At 33.3% G+C, this 20796-nt stretch overlaps 2 protein-coding genes across 2 annotated transcripts; both read left to right on the top strand.

Moving 5' to 3' along the window:
- The first annotated feature begins 1456 nt into the window (after positions 1-1456).
- Positions 1457-2836, top strand: LOC135721023 (uncharacterized). Its single transcript, XM_065243126.1, has 3 exons — positions 1457-1584; positions 1834-2172; positions 2364-2836. Exons 1-3 carry the CDS (start codon positions 1482-1484, stop codon positions 2834-2836), a joined length of 915 nt encoding a protein of 304 aa, XP_065099198.1. The 5' UTR covers positions 1457-1481.
- Positions 2837-14634: 11798 nt separating this feature from the next.
- Positions 14635-20375, top strand: LOC135722852 (T-lymphocyte surface antigen Ly-9-like). Its single transcript, XM_065244376.2, has 6 exons — positions 14635-14858; positions 17074-17400; positions 17538-17813; positions 19047-19376; positions 19510-19785; positions 19858-20375. The coding sequence occupies exons 1-6, from the start codon at positions 14762-14764 to the stop codon at positions 19869-19871; spliced, it is 1320 nt and encodes a 439-aa protein (XP_065100448.1). The 5' UTR covers positions 14635-14761; the 3' UTR covers positions 19872-20375.
- The last annotated feature ends 421 nt before the right edge of the window (positions 20376-20796 follow it).

Below are 20796 nucleotides of genomic sequence, written 5' to 3' on the forward strand. Positions count from 1 at the left end.
TTCAGTAAATATATTGCTGTAGAAAACACAATTCACTTAGGCTTAGATGTTGATGTTTTGTTTAATTTTAAGTCACCATTATTGTGATTAGTGTTTGTTTTAGTTGGATTCTTGACTCTTTACATTTTGCTTGCTAGTTTTTTCCCTGGATGTGTTAACTTTGTGTTAATACACCACATTTGTGATGAACATACAAAGTTAATAGTGTAATTCTGTGGTAGTTGGAACATAATGGTAAAGATCATCACCTAATTAATTTACTAATCAGAAGTTTATTTTCTGTCAATAATGTAAATGAGATCCAGCACTTTCACAGCTGTTTGTCATTAAGGAGCTTTAGAAACTTTGGACAAAAAATATCCGCTGTACAATTGGGATGCACAAAAATCAAGAATCAGAGTTTGAATCTCAACCATGGTGACAAATAAATGAAAAACTTCATGTTGCAATGCAAAAAACAAACTTTTAATAAGTAAATTAATAACGTGATGATCTTTACCATTATGTATCAAGAACCACAGAATTACACTATTAACTTTACACGTTCATAACAAGTGTGGTGTATTAACACAAAGTTAACACAACCAGGAAAAAACTAGCAAGCAAAATGTAAAGAGTCAAGAGTCCAACTAAAACAAACACTAATCACAATAATGGTGACTTAAAATGAAACAAAACATCAACATCTAAACCTAATAAGTGAATTGTGTTTACTACAGCAATATATTTACTGAACATTCAGAAATAATGTTTTATAAAATAATAAAATGCATTGTTTCTCTATCATTTACATAACAGTCAAACAAGTCAATATAATAAACAGTTGTTGTTTTAAACATTGTGTGAACATTAAAACATGACATTGTCATAACGTTTAAAAATGGTAAAATGTAACATACCTCTAACGTTGAGACAACACAAAAACGTTCTTAGAACTTCAAGAAAACTGGACACTTTTTCCGTTGGCAGAACGTTTTTGGGAACCTTGGGAACTTTCAGAGAACGTTCTTAGACCTTTTTTCTGTTAGCTGGGTGGTCGCGTTTGCTATGATTTAATAAGACTTCAACTCAAGCTAATAAACGCAGTGCCCAACTGTTGTTTTGCATTTTTATAGAAAAACATTAATTTAGTTAATTTGTAAAACTCGTCGTCTTAAATAAAAACATAATGTTAAATACAAGCACGTTTGTATTAATTTTATAATATTTTTTGCAATTGTGTTTCCATTAAAATAAGAATTAATCAACAAACTATAAACAATCATTTTATAGTAAGATTAATGGTGCTTTTATTTTTACAGCGTCAGCATTCACTGACAAATATCTTGTAAATTGTGTGGTGTAATCGATACCACTGGTGTTTGTTCTGTTGATTCAAGTTAATGAATATGAAAATGTCCTTACTAACTCCAACTGCAGGGGGTGCTGGTCCCTTCACTAAAACATACAAAAAAGACACGCACAAGTTAATTTCTATAAACATGAACACATCAGTGTGTTTAACATTTCAGATATCTGTACTGAAACCGCTGGGGAAAATGTTTCACACATTTTTGTTCTGTTTGTTCATGTGGTCTCTGACTGGTGAGTTATAAATGTGTTTTCATGGCTTTACTTTTGTTTTTGTTGAATTAAGATCTATTTAGTGCATTTTGTAAACGTTGAGCTATTCTGTTAATATTATTTAAATGATCCGTATAAAGATGTAAAGCTAAAACACAAAACAGTTTGGGTAATTTGCTTAAAACATCACAAAGATACAGTTATCAATCTACACACCATATTACTGCATTTACAAATAAAGTACAAACTTGTATAATCTGTGTGTTTCAGGTGTGTTTGGTGATGAAGTGAAGTCAATTTCAGTAATGGAGGGAGATTCTGTTACTCTACACACTGATATTACAGAACTAGATATAGATGATCACATAATTTGGAGGTTTGGACCTCAAAGGACTATCATAGCTAACATGATGGTAGAGCTTAATAAACACACAGGCTTTATAGGTAATACGAGACTTGTTGGGAGATTCAAAGACAGACTGCAGTTAAATGCTCAGACTGGAGATCTCATCATCACAAACATCACAACTCAACAATCTGGACTTTATCAAGTAATGCACATCAACAGCAAGCAGATGTCATCATTCAGATTCAATGTTACTGTGTGTGGTAAGAGATTTACAGCTTCATACTTCTTATTTGTTAGTAATAACAAAAATGAAGTTATAAATATTTGACACATTCATTAATGCAGATGTGTAATGAGACAAATGCACACCGACATAATTACATTCAACTCATTTAACAGTATCAGTTAATAAAAGTTTTGCAGTTTTGCTGTCTCTGTTTGTGTTCTTCAGGTGTGTCTGATCATAGAGATGAAGTGAAGTCAGTGTCTGATCATAGAGATGAAGTGAAGTCAGTGTCTGATCATAGAGATGAAGTGAAGTCAGTGTTAGTGATGGAGGGAGATTCTCTTACTCTACACACTAATACTAAACTACAGACAGATGATCTGATACTGTGGAGGTTTGGATTTCAAAAGACTCGTTTAGCTAAAATTAATAAAGATGACAATAAGATCTCAATATATGATGATGTTCTTGATGGGAGATTCAGAGACAGACTGCAGGTGAATAATCAGACTGGAGATCTCACCATCACAAACATCACAACTCAACACACTGGACTTTATCAAATAAACGTCAGAGGCAAACAGAAGATCTCATACAGATTTAATGTTGCTGTCTGTGGTAAAAGTTCACACAGGAAAATCCCCAGTGTTAAATTAACTCTACCAGTGTTAAATCAACACTATTTGGTGTTTATATAATCCACACCAAGATCGGTGTTAAAAAAGACTGGTGTTAAAAATATAACTCTGAATCAGTGTTAAAGTTAATGAGATAATGATGTGATGATTAAGACATTAATGGTGAACACCTGCTGGTCATTCAAATCAATTACATTTTTGGACATTTTCCTGTCTCTAAATTTTTATTTTGATGACTCGTTTTCAGGAGAAAATACTAAAATAATAAAGAAAGACAAATTATTAAATGCAATAGATGAATACTGTTGGGTGTGTGCCTCCAAAAGCTGCCATCTTTCACGTTTGCCTCTCTATCAGCATCTCTGTTTGAAAAATAAAATGATAACTTGGAGAGTAATTTTCTAAATGGATAAGTTTAACTTCTAAACAGCTGTCAGAACAAAATACAAGTGCTCAACTATTCCAGCATCCACACGCATGATTTAGTAGACAAATCTTCTTTCTGACGTGATGTCTCACAAGTCAAATAGACATTTATCACAAAATGTATCACATTAAATCTTAAGTTTGTGTTTGTTATGAGTTCATTTGAAGTCACCATTATTGTGATTAGTGTTTCCTTTAGTTAGGCATTTGTCCCTTGACCTTCACTGATCTAACTCTCCTCTATTAGCAATAGCAACAATGTTTTAGTAAGACCACTTGTTCATTGCTTCGTGAAGAGGGAAAGCCTTCCAGACCTTCTCAGATTGTTTATTTTTATTATATTTTACTCTACAAATCATTAAAACATTTGATCACAAATTAATTATGAAGAAACAGGCATATAAAAAAGCTCTATGCAAATTACATTGTATTGAAAAAGACTGCCGTCATGCTTCAGTGTTTTTTTGTTGTTGTTGTTGTTCTTTGCTTAAGAGAGACTTCATGATTTCTGATACAAATCTCAACGATGGTGACAGTTAATGGTAAGAAAGGTGCAAAATTTTTGTCATGTTGCAATGCATGATGGGATTTATGAATGAGTTTTCTACAATCCTGGTACCCAGCATGCATTGCGGCATGACGTTTTGTTGTTGATTGTCACCATGATTGTGTTTTATAGGCTGATTGTTGATGTCTCAGTGTGTCTGACTGAAACCACAGATTAGATTTGGGTAAACAATATTTAACTCTTCAGGGTATGTGGACTTTTACAGCACTGTTGGATTTCATGGGAGCTTCACAGGGTTGGCGGAACATAAATTAAACACTTATATTCAGTGATTACTTTTTTATGATATCATTGAATCCCAAGACTTATACTTTCATAATAATTAACATAGCAACAGTAATACACTACATTTCTCTCATCTTCCTCTGCTTTAACACATGTATTTTATAAACACACTGCCACAATGAGCAGAAGAAAACTAACACTAAACTTCAAGACCCAAGTACCCAACTAAAGGAAACACTAATCGGCACAATGGTGACTTACTTTATTAACCAGATTTACAGCAGTTCTTTAGAAGTTAAACCTATCATCCATGTAACTCTGCAAGCAAGTTGTAATTTTAGTTTTCAAACAGAGATGATGATAGTGTTCATTTAACTATGGTGATTTTATCTATTGCATTTCATATTTTGGCTTTCTTCCTCATTTTAGTATTACTTTATCCAGATAAAGAGTCAACAAAATAAAAATGTTAAGACAGGAACAATTCCAAAATTGAGTTGATTTGACACGGAATGACCAGCAGGTGTTCACTATTAATGACTCAATCACTTCATTATCTTATTAACTTTAACACTGATTTAGTGTTTTTTTAACACCAATCTTGGTGTGGATTATATAAACACCGAGCAGTGTTAATTTAACACTGGGGATTTTGCTGTGTATTAAAGATGTGCAATAGTTTCTCATAACAGGACAACATGATATCTCTCCAGACAGTTTGCATTGAAGTCTGTGGCTTTGAAGAGCTCCTTAAATTCTGACCTGAAGTTATATAACACGCTCGCAAACATTTATCCTGCACATTTCATGTGGCGTCTAAAATTGTTTTATGACTGTTTTATGAATTGTATATTTATTGTACATCCGTAACATACTTCTTGTTCTTAAAGGTCACATAACACACATTTGCTGCGTCTGAAACCGCCTACTACCATACTATATAGTATGCGAAAAGCAGTAGGCGAGACGAATAGTAATTTTGTTTTTGCTAATCTCATGGTAATCTTAATCCCTTACAAAACAAAAATATATTGCAGTATATTGGAAAATATCATGTAATATATTAGGCAACATATTCCCATGTATGGGATTTAATATTTATATTTTCCAATATATTGAAATATATGCATAAACCATACATGTATATATGATACAAAATATATTGCAATCAAGAACAAAAAGGGCACTATATTTTTTACACGTAATAGTTTGTCTTTATATGCTTTAATATATTGCAATATATGCATAGACCACATCCTGTGATCCTGGACATTGGTAATTTAAGTGGCTTTAATTTATATTTTGTATATTTTTTGTTTAATGGCACTCTTTTAAAATGTAATTTATGTAAATGCAATGCAACACATTTATGTAATGTAATGTAAAGCCCATCACATTTCCTTTGACTGACCATATGCAAAACCTCTTGTGGTTTTTATAGGCCTAAGTAGCTCTGTATCTCAAATTGGGTTTAGTATCTGTGCCTGATTAAAAGAAAATAAAGGTGGCTTTTGATAGATTACCCATCAGTCTGTTAAATTCTGCATTCTGTAAAAAAACAGTTCTCAGAATAATGTGAATTTACAGCCCTGAGAGTCCACCGTTAAAGACTGCGTCCCAAATCACACCATACACCCTCATTCACTATTCCCTACATTAGTTTCCTAATGATCCACCTGAAATCAAGTCAATGAGTTCAAGTACTGAAGCATTAATGATGGACACCTGCTGCTAATAAACAGAATCACTGAAGAAAAGAGAAATAAAAAAAGAGAAGAGATGAGCAGAAACACTTACAGACACAAAGACTTAGATGAACATCAACTGAAAATAACACACCACATTAAATCTCTCCATATATCACCAGAGGAGAATTAAACATTTACACAAACACCATTACCATCTTCACTTATAAACCACTTTGACTTTATTTCTGTTATACATCTACAACAGTTCTTACTGAGAACAAACAGGTGTTTACTAGACTTTACAAGCATTTTCTTTAAAGTCACCATTATGGTGATCACTGTTTTCATTAGTTGGGCTCTTGACTTGGTGTTCAGTCTGGTTGCTGTAACTGTGTCTTTATGATGCATGTTTGTTATGGCAAAGAAAACCAAGAGATGATAGACTCTTGTGAGGTTGGATGTCTGATTATTGGTCAGTAGTTTGTCTTACCAGCCTTAATCATAAAAATTAGTAGTTCTTAGGAATGTTTATGAATAAGTATTTACATATTTGAATCTGAATCATTACATGAATTATTAGTATAACAGTAATCTGATAGCTTGACAGAGTTGCCTACAAATGTATTTTTGCAAACTTGAAAACAGTCCTCAGCTGACACTCACAGAAATCAAGAATCAGCCTACGATTCTCAACTAGGGTGACAAAAGAAAATGGAAAAACAGTTCATCGGCCTAATGAGTTTTGTCCTATGCTGATACCCAGCATGCATTGCAGCATGAAGCTTTTCATTTGATAGTCACCATTGTTGAGATTCATAGCCTGATTCTTGATGTCTGTGTGTGTAGTTTGCTCGTGTTTTTTAATTTCATTTAATCCCAATGTTTTTAAGATTTCTCTGCCTACCTCAACACTCAGTTTCAAGACTACTATAAGGGGTTGCCACCCATCTAATCAGTTATGAGCTTCTGTATAAATCAGTAAATTACTTTTGACTCATGAGACTTACACCATAACGGTCATTAGTCAGTGATAATACTTTATTTATACTTTTTTTTTTGCCATATTCAATGTCTTTCAAATCACATTGAAAAGCATGAATAAATATAACACCAAAGGGCAAACCCAAGGAGACAGGGGTAGCTGCAGCTTGGAGCAATGGGCGTGGCAAGAGGTAGGGGCGTGGCAGGAGGTAGGGGCGTGGTAAGAGGTTTCTCATTGGTCAAAGGAGCTTCCTCCTGGCAACTGCGTTGGCCAATCAGCCGTAACCATAGTTATACGTCATTTTTTTTAGCTAAAAAGAAATCGTAATTTTCTTTTGATGGAAAGAAGAAGATGGATATAATACATCTGCGATATAATTTGACGGTCTCTTTGCTTGACGTCTTTTCAGCTTCGGGGATTATTTAATTGTTGTTGACAGATACATGTTACAGTGAGAAAATTAATGACTGCATTTGCATCGAAGACATCTGAGTCGGCGATTTATGTCGATGTCCGTTCTGTGCTCTCAGTGTTGTTAGACCTTGTGAATATCGCAAGATAAAAAAAGCCATTTGCAAAGCCACAGACTTCGCGCTGTTCGCCATGAAGGGGGTCACTGTACGTTCTATTTAGATAGAGAGTTTGATGGCTTCTGTTCGAAGGAATGAGTTTTGAACACAAGAACACAAGCCTTTGATGACAACTTCAATTGATGTTTCAAAACAATTATTGTAAAAATGACTAAATAAATGTTTTTTGGATAAAATGGTGTTTGTTTTGCTTAACTGATTAATGTCACTTAAAAGAAGTTTATTAAACCGTTTTTACTTCATTTAATAATTATATGGTGAGTGTTTGATCAAACACGCCTTTATACAGCCAAAACATTTGCTGTACCATTTTTATAAAAATAACATTACTTTTAGAGACATTTTTATCTTTAAAATAATAATTTGTTTTTTAACGATTTTTTTTATTTTATTATTTAGTTCAAATACAGACATTTCAAGTGTAATGCAATAAAAAACGATGAATACAAAGCATTGTAAATACAGCTCTAAATGTGTAAATCGGAGAATAACAAGTATAAAATGAAAAATACAAATGAATACAAAAATAAAAGTTTATGAATCAAAGTAGTTATATAGGTAATATAGGAGGGTTTCTTTTATTTGTGTATTATGCATATAAAACGTCAACAAAATAATTTAATTATATAATTTTTTTCCAGAAAAATATGGGTTTTGGAAACAAAGTAAAATGTCATGAGGTAAATTGTAATTCTGGGAATTTCTATTTTAGGAATATCTATTTTGAAGTCAGTCCAAAATGAAATAGAAAAAGGGCAATACAAAAATAAATGTTTAATATCTTTAATTGATATTTTACTAAAAAAAGTGCATTTATCACAAACATTATGAATGTTTTTAATGATTGATCCTGAAAAAGTTGCGGTGGTGATGACGTCATGTAACCCGCGCCATACAGACGGTGTCGAAGGTAACGTACTTTTGAATGAATTCTCAATAATATCAATATTGTTATTGTAACAGTGAAAGATATGTATTTTGTATAGTGTTATATATGCAGCTAAATGTTGTGCTATATGAAGAGTTGCCATTAGGAGGCAACAGTGTTCTATATTAGAGTGAGTTCTGTACTGAATAAAGCAGTAAAAGAAGTAAGTGAATCAGCAAACAGCGTGTGAGTGTTGCTCTATGTGTTACGATAAAATTGTTTATATACATACATCAGCAAGCAACATAATATATAGTGATTAAGTTTATGGCTTGCTTTTATGCAGATCAGGAAGCTTTTCGCGTCCAATTGAAAAGACCTTACGGCACGCCCCATTCCTCGTGGCACGCCCCATTTCTTTCCGACCTCTTGCCACGCCCATTGCTTCAGCCTGCAGCTACCTCTACTTGAACCCAAGGATCAAGAGTCCTACTAAAGCAAACACTGATCACGAGAATGGTAACTATTATTTAGGGATTAGACTATTAGACTAGAGCTGTCCAAACTCACAACAACTTGCACTGACATATTTTAAAATACATCAGTGCCCTTTGTTTCGCCTGAAAATGCACAAGTAATGTTTTTAGTTAGGCATGTTTGTTAAAACTTGTTAAATTTCCTAATTAAACTATTCCTGGTTTAAGATAATACCTGTTTAGGAAACCACACCGTATGATTTATTTCTCAGTAAGAGCTAATGTACATATAAAATAAATATTAAAATCTAACTGGTTTGTAATAAGTGAAGATGGTAATGCTGTTTGTGGAGTTGTTTGATGATCTTCTTGTGAGATCTTAGAAAATCTGAGTAAGTCTGAGTCTCTTCTAAGTCTGTAAGTTGAGTTTCTGCTTGTTTTCTCTTTAATTCGGTTCTTGTTCATCTTTTATTCAGTGATTGTGTTTGTTAACAGCAGCTGTTCATCATTAACTCAATCATCACTTCATTATCTCATTAACTTCAACATTGGCTCTGTTTCTTTTACTCTTTGTAGTGTGGACACATTAAGCAGTGTTCTTTTGACACCAAAGTTTTTTTAAGGGTTAAATGTGTAAGATATAAAAACACAGAATGCTAATGTTTTTTAACAGTCCGAAGGAGACCGTAAAAAAACATTATCTTGCTGGCAACCAAGCTGCCAGTTGATTACTGTTATTTAACAGAATGTGCTGTTAAAAAACAGAAAACTTAACAGTCAAATTTGCATACAGAAATATGTTAATTTCACACAGACATTAGAGAAAAGTCCTTGTATTTTGTTTTTTAAATCATGTGAACTTAAAAACTGTTCAGGGGATTTACACAAGAGGATAATGTGAGAGATCTCTTAGTGTTTAATGTTTTGTTTTGTTAGGATTTGGCTCAGTTTTTGGGTTACCATTGTGCTGAAGAGTAGTGTGGTTGTTTAGGTCAAGGATGGGCAGTACATCATTGATGTTATGCTGCCTGTTGTTTTATTTTAAAGCAGTAACTTTGTAGTTTGCTCATGGTGAACTACATGAGATTTGTGTGAAAGTTAAATCTTTGCAGTTCAATTTTAGAAGTAATATTTGTTTTCAGTGGACTCAAATTAATTAAGTTCACAATATTATTTCACATATTTCCCATCTAATTTCACAAATTTTTCAAATGTATTCCACAATATATCGAACACATATCTACATATATTTCATGTATATTTTCATATAATTTTACATATATTTGAAATATATTCTACCATATAGTAAACATACATGTGACACGATATCTGTACATATTTTTTTATACATTTTTGCATATAAATCGAAATACAATATTGGGGATATTTATAAATATAATATTGCATATATTTTTAAATATACAAACACATATATTATATTCATGTACAATATATTGAAAGCGGCAATAATTTGTATATTTTGCAATATACTGCAATATATAACACATATATAGAATATATGTACCATCAATATATATTGGAAAATTGAACGTAAAATAATATATTGCAATATATTGCAAATAATGTATTGGTAAATATATTTTCCTTTCGTAAGGGATGTCTTTACCTTTAATGCAAATGAGCTACAGCTCTTATAACAAGTGAGCGCTACAATGTGATAACAAACACATCTAGAAAAGCTTTTGGGTGAAATTAACCAGTCAATCAGTGGTCATGGGCAGGACTTCACATGTCAGTGTGATGTCCCGTTAATAAGAAAATCAAAAGAGCATGTCTAAGAGATGTGTATAAGAACAAGCCTTTCATTTCCTCAGATGTTTCTGTAAGTCTCTTAAGTGGAAAAAGGCCTTTTATTGTTTCACTAATTGTGAAGGTGTTTGAAGAAAGATTTTAATACATTTTGTGATCATATTATCTGAAAACTCGCTGTACAATTTTATGAAAATTAAAGTACATTCCCATCAGTTTGTTATTTGATGCGAGAGTGTAAAAGTCTGTGTCTCATACCAAATGCGTTAAAGTATACAACCAAGAAGTGAAAAATTCAGGTTGTGTAAAATAAACAGCAGTGAAGGAACTTAATATGAGAAACAACCTACACATACAAAACACAGAAGTTTATTTTTGTTGAGTTTGCCATCACTTCACTTTTTAACACTCATCAGTGTATTTGGCTTGCTCTTGATTGGATGAAAATGTATATAAGTAATAACAGTTTGTTTTAAATGGGGGTTTACAGATCATAATGCATTCAGATCACATGGAGTTCCACAAGGGTCGATCTTGGGTCCAGTATTATTTATATTGTATATAAATGATATACAATCCTCTTTAAATTTGAAATGTTTGCTGATAACTAATATTATTTGGTCCGGGAAAATTTCATCAGCTTTTGGACATAGTTACAGCTGAAATAAACATGGTAAAAAGGTGGTTTGATATAAATAAATTATCATTAAATCTTGAAAAACTAAGTTGATGTTGATTGGAAATTGTACAATTGATATTCAAAAGTTATTATTAACAATATTGAAATTGAAAGAGTATATGAAAGTAAATTTCTGGTTGTGATTCTTGATCACAAAAACTGTTTGATTTGAGTTTATATTGGTAATTATTGGGGATAGGATTTGATAATCCTAGGGTTTCCACCTAACTTCTAAATTCTGGCCTGGAGTTATATGATGTGTTCACAAACATTTGTCCTGCTGCAGTTTTTATAAATTCATCAGCTTTAAATGAAAAAAAATATCTGATGTAAATAATAGTGTAAGATGTCAGTTAATGCAGTCGTATGTGAGTGACAGATAAAGCATTAGAGAGATGAACACACATGAGGTGTGATGTGTTTAATGTTTCTCCGCAGTTGCGTCTCCTGTTCCTCTTTCTAAGATACATACATGACTCTGAATTTGAGTAAACCATGCAGGTATTAACATGTAAAGGAGAAGTTTATTATAGCTGCAGAGAGCACTTAACAGTGTATTTATCATTTACTACAAAGTGTTCGTCAGCTTTTAAGAGTTTTATGAGTTTGTAGTTTCAGATTTCTGGACTAAGAACGCTGCAGAAAATGAAAGAAATTCTGATCTGTTTATTGATGTGGCTTCTGATTGGTGAGTTATAAATGTGTTTTATGACTTCAATTTTTTCACTTTTTGTGTGTTTTAAATATTATATAATATTATTTATCAGATATTATTAGGTCTACTGGTTGAATTCAGGTCTTTTTGTTGGGTTAGGAGACATTCAGTGCTTCTGTTTTTATCTTTATCTAAATATCCCTTTAAATAAAGATTTTTTGTATCTGGCTGAGCAAAAAATAAAAACATCTCGAGATTAAAGTCATTATAATGCGAGATTTAACTAGTAGTTTTTCGAGAAATGTAATAATAAGTAAAATTACAGGAATAAATTTGTATTATTTTGAGAAAAAAGTCATAATATTTCAATATAATATAATATTTAATTTATTAATAAAAAATTTTGTGTACAGGCAAGCAGAAGATCCCAGAATAAGAAAATAAAACGCTAAAAGGGCACGTTCCTTAGAATAAAAAGGAGCACATTCTGGGCTTTTCTGCTTGACCACATGCTCATTAATAATATGTCATTAGTGAATAGTGAAATTAGTAGTGCTGGACAAAGATTAATCATAATTAATCGCATACAAAATAAAAGTGATTTTTAGCATATACGTGTGTGCTGTGTGTAATTATATATAAATACGCATACATTCATTTAAAGAAACATATATATGTAATATATTATATATAATCTTTTTAAATTATATCTAAATATATCTAAATAAACATTCTGAAATGTTTATATTAAATATGTCAGTGTGAGTTTTTAAATATCTATAATAATTACACGCACACACACATATTTTTTTCAAAAATTAACTTTTACTTTGTATGCGATTAATCGCGATTAATCTTTGCCCAGCACTTGAAAATCACTGTCTTAATGCATTAAACAAAACTAAAGTGAAATACTTTATTCTTAAAATATACAATCTGAAACAGATTATGAGCACATCTCCCTCATTTGCATGTTTTATTAATAAGGCAGGTATACATTTGACTTCTGCTGTTTAAGACAATCTTCAATCTTTGTCTCTGTTTGTGTTCTTCAGGTGTGTTTGGTGATGAAGTGAAGTCAGTGTCAGTGATGGAGGGAGATTCTGTTACTCTATACAGTAATATTACTGAAATACAGAGAGATGATCACATACTGTGGAGGTTTGGACCTCAAGAGACGCTCATAGCTAGAATCTATAGGAAGTTTAGACACATAATAACAGATGATGACGAACTTGACGGGAGATTCAGAGACAGACTGCATATAAATAATCAGACTGGAGATCTCACCATCACAAACATCACAATTTATCACTCGGGACTTTATCTAATAAATATCTTTAGCGAACAGAAGATCTCATACAGATTCAATGTTACTGTCTATGGTGAGTAAAGATTTAAAGTTGATGATTATTTTACCTTCATTTCAGTCATGATGAGGCTTCAGAGGCTGAAGTCCCTCACGTGTGGTCAGATTTAATTATGATAGCAATAGACTCCGGGGTGGATCAACCCCAGAGCTTATTGCTAATTTGTAATTTGTGATGCTGTTTTGCTTTACGTGTTTATTCCTCTAATAGAAAAGTGTACAAAGGAAAAAGTTTATTGTCCACCACCACCAGTGAGTCTGATCTGGTAATGTTTGTGTTTCTTTATTCAACTCATCTCTGATTTATCTTAATTTTTCTTTCTTCAGATTGTGTCAGCTGTTGTAATACATATAGAGCTGTGATCCGATTGGTCTTCTCTGCTCTGGTGGGCGTGGCTACTGTAGCTGTTTTGATATATGACATCAGATCCGGAAGAGATGAACAGAAGAGAAGATCATAAACATCAGCACACAAAAACTTCATTTAGATAATGAGTTTACAAACTTCATGTTCCTTCCTGTTGTGATTTTTTTTTACTGAAGTTTTTGTGAGGGAGAGGCGATCAGGGGAGGGGGGATCTAAGTTTTGTCCTTAATCCAGCAACATCTTCATGCTTTTTAAAATCTACATCCAAGGACACACATTTCTTCAAAACATCACAGTAAATGTGTTCAAAATTAAGGCCCTTTCCATAAGTTTGTTATTTGAGGTGAAAGTTTAAAAGTCTGGGAGGAACTGAATTTGAGAAACCCAGACATCACTTTACTTTAACACACATCAGCTTTTAAGAGTTTTCATTTCAGCTTTCTGGACTGAAACCAACACAAATACAGATTTACACTTTAAAACAATGTTTTTATATTCTTTAATTATTTAGCATTTTGAATAAAACTTTGCAAGTTTTTCTGATTGCCTGCAAATAAAGAAAATCTACAATAAAAATACAATGTGATCTGGGTCTCCATTTATGTTTTATATAATTACTGATCATCTTTATCACTGTTTATTTCAGGATATTAAATGTGCAATAGTATAAATAATGTAAGATGTCAGTTAATGCAGTCGTCACAAAATTTTGTTAAATAGTCAAGTGATTTTTTGATTGTTTTTTCGTGATATTATCACAAATTTTCGCGTTCTTTCATGATCGTATAACACATTCCTGTTTTCGTGTGATTATCACGTATTGGTTACTCAACTGTTTTGTCCTATTTTCAAACTATTGGTGCTTTGGTTTAGGGTTAGATTTACATAAAATGACATCCTTACCCAAACCCAACTCTAACCCTAACGCCAGCGACATATAAAAAATCCGAAAAGTTAGTATAAACCAATACATAAAGTGACATGCAAGGACCAAATCTAACCCTAAACCGAAGTGACAATGGTTTGAAAATAGGAAAAAGCAGTTAAGTAACCAATACATGATAATCACACGAAAACAGGAATTCGTTATATGATCACGAAAAAAAACAACGCAAAAATTTGTGATAATATCATGAAAAAGAATCAAAAAATTACGCGACTATATCACGAAACCATATGAGACTGTAGGAGAGAGATAATGTGATGTTTCTTCTAAGCAGTTTCGACATCTTCCTTCCTCTTTCTAAAACGAGTAAACCAGACATAAACACGCACACAACAGTGTATTTTTTCCTTTTGTCACGAAGCATCCATCAGCTTTTATGAGATTTAGCAGTTTGTCATTTCAGATATCTGGACTGAAACCGCTGGAGAAAATGAGACAATTTCTGATCTGTTTGTTGATGTGGCATCTGACTGGTTAGTTAAATGTGTTTATATGACTTCAATTATTTCACTTGTGTGTTTTACAACATTTGCATTTATTGTGATCAAATATTATTACTGATATTACAGAGCCCGTAAGAGGACATGTTGGTGGACAATATTTGGGATGAGAGGGGAAAAAAATGTAACAACTTTTGCATTTCCCAAGAAACCTTTTGCATTCCCCTGAGAAACTTTTTGCGTTTCCCCGAGAAACTTTTTGCGCCCGCTCGCAGTTTTTTTCCCCTTTCATCCCAAATATTGTCCACCACCATGTCCTCTTACGGGCTCCGTACTGATGTAGTTTGAACTCGGTGTAGCGATTTTAAAGGAGGAGCTTATGATAATTAATAATTCATTATATTAATTATTAATATTTTATAACATTCTCCACCATAATTAAAGGTAACAAACATTAGCTCAAAAGTAAAGTTCTTACAATTATAAGCATGTGGATCGAAAAAAGGTCTTGGGTGTCTGGCCAACACTTGTCCAGGGAATGTTTAGTAAGACACTAGACTATATTAGGATTTACCTGATCTCACATAGTTCCGTGGGATAGACACTGAATTTTTTTGCTCATTTTCCGTGGCATTCTCACGGATCTCCGCATTTTTCCGTGGCCCTGCTATGGACTGTCTTTTTCCGTGGCATTCTCACGGATTGGTTACTCAACTGTTTTGTCCTATTTTCTTACCATTTTCTCTTCGGTGTAGGGTTAGATTTTGTGCTTGCGTTAGTATGTCACTTTAACTATTGGTTTATACTATTTTTTCTGATTTATTCTTTTATATTTTCTAAACTTTAAACAATTGTCGCCTGGCGTTGGGGTTAGAGTTGGGTTTGGGTAGGGATGTCATTTCATGTTAATCTAACCCTAAACCGAAGCGAAAATGGTAAGAGAATAGGACAAAACAGTTGAGTAACCAATCCGTGAGAATGCCACGGAAAAAGACAGTCCGTAGCAGGGCCACGGAAAAATGTGGAGATCCGTGAGAATGCCACAGAAAAATTAGCATAAAATTCTGTTACTATCCCATGGAAATTGGTGAGATCAGGCTGATTAGGATATAGCTCTCTTGGCTAAGGAGATGAATATCCTAAAATCGATAGAACAACTTTATGAGCAGGTAGCGATCACTTTAATGAATAATGACCCTAGATTATGAGCATAAACTAACAAGTGTGATACAAATCAGACATTATTGACTAACTAAACACATACTACTCTAAACATACAAACGTGCACACATACATACAGCTTAGCATTGGAAGAAGGTAAAGGTATAAGTAGAGAAAAGAATAAAGCATAAAGTTATGTCAGTATTTGTGATTTAGCAGATCAAAGCCTAAAACAAACCATCAGTTACTAAATGCGCATGCACCTTACAGTAGTTAAAAGGGGATAATGATGTGTGATGCATCAGTGAATAAGACTAAGTATGATGCTTGCATGTCTTGCCCATTAAAAGAAAGTGTCCTGATGGAGTTTGATAAGGCTTCAGTTGATCTTGGCTGAAATGATTGATGAGAGAGAAAACCAGTTTATTGCAAATAATCCTTGGTAAATGGAAAGACAAGCCCTGGCACAAACTTAGAAGTATGCTGAATCTTCAAGTTTCACATCCTGATTCTGATGAAAGTCCTGAAAAGTGTTTGACCAGAGGTCTTCGTCTTCCAACATGCTGTTTTGCATATGGAATTTGATTGGATGTTAAGGTGGAAATGTTACAGATTTTCTCGGTTGCTTAAACACATTTCTTGAAACTATGCCTCATATTCTCATCATCCTATGTTCAGGTCAAAATGAAGCTCTACACTCAAAACCATTCACTCTTACTGAAAAACCAAACTTGTCCCTCAGACATCACACAAGCCTTCAAAAACACACACACATTACAACATAGTATTACACGCTGGTGCAATAAAATCAAAACAATATATCCAAAACTGGTCTTTATATAAAGACTTGTTAGATGTTTTGTATTTGGCTGAGCAGTCGTCGAGTGGCTCGCTAATACTTTTATAATACATTAAGAAAAGTAAATGTAGTTCTAAACGTAGGTTTGGGTCGGGAAGAGCTTAAACATTCAGGCATGTCAATCATCATTATGAGTGTATATAAGGCAGCCTTCAGGTCCAGCTGCAATAGTTTATTAAAGAAACCTGTGTAGCATAGCCACATCTTTGTCTCTGTTTGTGTCTGCAGGTGTGTTTGGTGATGAAGTGAAGTCAGTGTCAGTGATGGAGGGAGATTCTGTTACTCTACACACTGATACTAAACTACAGAGAGATGATCTGATACTGTGGAGATTTGGACCTCAAGGGTCTCTCATAGCAAGAATCAACAGAGCAGCTAATATGATCTCAATATATGATGATGTTCTTGATGGGAGATTCAGAGACAGACTGCAGGTGAATGATCAGACTGGAGATCTCACCATCACAAACATCACAACTCAACACACTGGACTTTATCAAATAATCATCAGCAGCAAACTGAAGATCTCATACAGATTCAATGTTATTGTCTATGGTGAGTAAAGATTTACTTCTTTGCCCTCCCTATTACAAGGCATTTGACATAGTAACTGTCATAATTAATCTTAATAGTGCCTCTTGCTTTATATTGATATGCTTTTGATTTTTGTTTCTGTTCTCTTATGTTTTCAGCTCATCTGCCCGCTCCTGTCATAATCAGAGACTCTTGTTCAAGCTCAAACTGTATGTTGTTGTGTTCAGTGTTGAATGTCAGAGATGTGAGTCTGTCCTGGTACAAAGGAAACAGTTTATTATCCATCATCAGTGTGTCTGATCTCAACATCAGACTCTCTCTACCTCTGGAGGTTGAATATCAGGATACAAACACATACAGATGTGTACTCAACAATACCATCACAAACCAAACTCAACATCTCAACATCACTCAACTCTGTCAAACGTGTTCAGGTGAGTCACCAGCCTGGTCTCACTGTTAATACGTAGGATTTACGTATCTCTCAAAATCAAAACACGTATTTTTTGTACATTTAAATAGATGCTAAAATGTACAATGTAGATTTTTACAACATTTAAACGTAGCATTATTACGTTTTTACAGCTAAAAAATGTAAATATATCTTTCATTCCGTAAAGATTGCTGTATAATTTCCCTTTAATCATTTTAGCAATATGTTACCACCTCAATCCTACCCCAAACCTTACCCTAAACCCAAACCCTACCCTAAACCCAAACGCTTTTTATACAAAATGTTTAAATACGTAATGTATTTTTTTATATTATGCAACGTAACGGACATATATGTTTAGGAACATTTTAGTAACAATAGTAACAATATAGCATTCAAAAGATATTTTAAGCCACTACAGTCCTGGGTCATTCTACGGAAATGTCAAATTTTCTGTCCCTAGCCTTTACAGAAATATTACACTTGAAAACACTTTAGGGTTACAATTTTTTATATTTTAAAATGAAACAATATATTATTTGAACAATTTCACCTTGTTGAGCCATCAATGTAGCAATATTTTTATTAATTAATTCGAATTCCAAGCACCACAGAAGTGCTCGTCCCCACAGTCATTTACAGAGGGAAAATGCTTTATTTTGAGATCAAAACAGTGTTTTCTTCCATTAAAAATACAATAATGTGTCCATAACTATCAAATATATGATGTAAATTACATTAAAAAACTAAACGCTAAATAAATATTATAAAATATATAATGAAAGTAGTGGTCCCCTGGAGTTGTGTCACTGATGTTACCGTTTAACAAAAAAACTCTTATTTTTAAATAAATCTGATAACGGATGACATCACTTGACTTCCTTCTTTCACTTTCCTGGAGATCTATTAAGAAAATCCCATGGAAAGTCGCTGTCTCTTTTCAGTTATCAGAAATCTTCTCATTTATCTCATGATTTCACATGAAGCTTTTAGTTTAAGTCACTGGTATGACCTCCTTTATTTTTGGGAATTGCAAAAAACTAGAATACAAATGGATTAAACTACTTAATTTAGTGAGTATACAATGATTGACAACGTGTGGTTTGATACTTTGCAGCAGAAATTTTGTAAAATGCAGTTTTCATGACAATTGTCACTGGTGTTACTGTCACTGGTGTTACCTTCATTACCAAAGATGCATAGCCACATCTTTGTCTCTGTTTGTGTTCTTCAGGTGTGTTTGGTGATGAAGTGAAGTCAGTGTCAGTGATGGAGGGAGATTCTCTTACTCTGTATGCTGATATTACTGAAATAAAGACAGATGATCTGATATTGTGGAGGTTTGGACCTCAAGAGACTCGTATAGCTAAAATCAATAAAGCAGCTAATAAGATCTCAATATATGATGATGTTCTTGATGGGAGATTCAGAGACAGACTGCAGTTAAATAATCAGACTGGAGATCTCACCATCACAAACATCACAACTCAACACACTGGACTTTATCAAATAACCATCAACAGCGTTAGACAGATCTCATACAGATTCAATGTCATTGTCTATGGTGAGTAAAGATTACTTCTTTGCTCTCCCTATAACATATTTCAGCATGTATTTACTGTCATAATTAATCTTAGTGTCTTTTGCTTCATTTTGTTATGCTTTTGATATTTGTTTCTGTTCTCTTATGTTTTCAGCTCATCTGCCCGTTCCTGTCATCACCAGAGACTCTTGTTCAAGCTCAAAATGTGTGTTGTTGTGTTCAGTGTTGAATATGAGAGATGTGAGTCTGTCCTGGTACAAAGGAAACAGTTTATTGTCCATCATCAGTGTGTCTGATCTCAGCATCAGACTCTCTCTACCTCTGGAGGTTGAATATCAGGATACAAACACATACAGCTGTGTGGTGAACAATCCCATCACAAACCAAACTCAACATCTCAACATCACTGATGTCTGTCAGCCGTGTTCAGGTGAGTCACAGGTGATGTTTGTGTTTATTCATTCACTTCATCTCTGTTTCATTTTGTTTTTTCTTTCCACAGACTCTTGTCAATGATAAGACTGAAGCTGTGATCCGATTGGTCGTTTCTGCTCTGGTGGGCGTGGCTGCTGTAGCTGCTGTTATTGTTTTGATTTATGACATCAGATCCAGAAGAGATGAACAGAAGAGAAGATCATAAACATCAACATCAGATTCTCACTCATCAATCAAATCTGAAAGGCTCAAATCCAGGTGTTTAGAGAACAAAACGCAAAAAAAAAAAAAAATAATACTAATGACCAAAGTAAAGTTAAATCATCTTATTTTCTTACTTTTTATTTTTCTTCTTGCTTTTCTGGTTGCTTGCAAATATACAAAATAAAAATACATTTAATAAATATGATCTCAAAGTGTATTACTTATTCACTCATTATATTTAGGATTGATGTGGGTTCATTTATAATCTCAGACAGGACCACAGTTTATTTTCAACATCATTACTTTAACTACAGGACAACATGATATCTTTATCATTCACATACAGTTCAGTATCTTTAAACAGTGTCTCAGTGCTGCAGTAAAAAACATGAATTTAAACTATTACAGTATCAGACTGCAACATTACTAAATTAATAAAAGTAAAGAGGGTCTAAATATTTTCTGAATGCTCTGTATAATGATGTGTGATGTGACCCACGACTTTTAACAATAGCATCATGTTACTTCCTGTTACTAAAAAAAATAAAGACAAACAGAAGTTTATTAACACAGTTTGAGATCACTTCACTACAGAAGAGCACTCGCCAGTCAGTGTATTTGTAATTTTAGGAAGCTGAATCAGATTTCAAGAGTTTTATGAATTTATCAACTCAGATTTCTGGACTGAAACCGCTGGAGAAAATGTTTTACAGATTTTTGTTCAGTTTGTTGATGTGGCATCTGACTGGTGAGTTATAAATGTGTTTATTTGACTTCAATTATGTTTACGACATTTGAATTC

The sequence above is a fragment of the Paramisgurnus dabryanus genome, chromosome 24 (assembly GCF_030506205.2).
Source record: "Paramisgurnus dabryanus chromosome 24, PD_genome_1.1, whole genome shotgun sequence".
NCBI classification, from domain to species: Eukaryota; Metazoa; Chordata; class Actinopteri; order Cypriniformes; family Cobitidae; genus Paramisgurnus; species Paramisgurnus dabryanus.

Bases quoted from the DNA above. Each gene is read 5' to 3' on its own strand.
- LOC135721023 (XM_065243126.1), top strand. From the start codon at position 1,482: ATGAACACATCAGTGTGTTTAACATTTCAGATATCTGTACTGAAACCG. The intron at 1,585-1,833 runs GTGAGTTATAAA...TGTGTGTTTCAG, and splicing joins GTTCATGTGGTCTCTGACTG to GTGTGTTTGGTGATGAAGTG. The intron at 2,173-2,363 runs GTAAGAGATTTA...TGTGTTCTTCAG, and splicing joins ATTCAATGTTACTGTGTGTG to GTGTGTCTGATCATAGAGAT.
- LOC135722852 (XM_065244376.2), top strand. From the start codon at position 14,762: ATGAGATTTAGCAGTTTGTCATTTCAGATATCTGGACTGAAACCGCTG. The intron at 14,859-17,073 runs GTTAGTTAAATG...TTGTGTCTGCAG, and splicing joins GTTGATGTGGCATCTGACTG to GTGTGTTTGGTGATGAAGTG. The intron at 19,377-19,509 runs GTGAGTAAAGAT...TTATGTTTTCAG, and splicing joins ATTCAATGTCATTGTCTATG to CTCATCTGCCCGTTCCTGTC.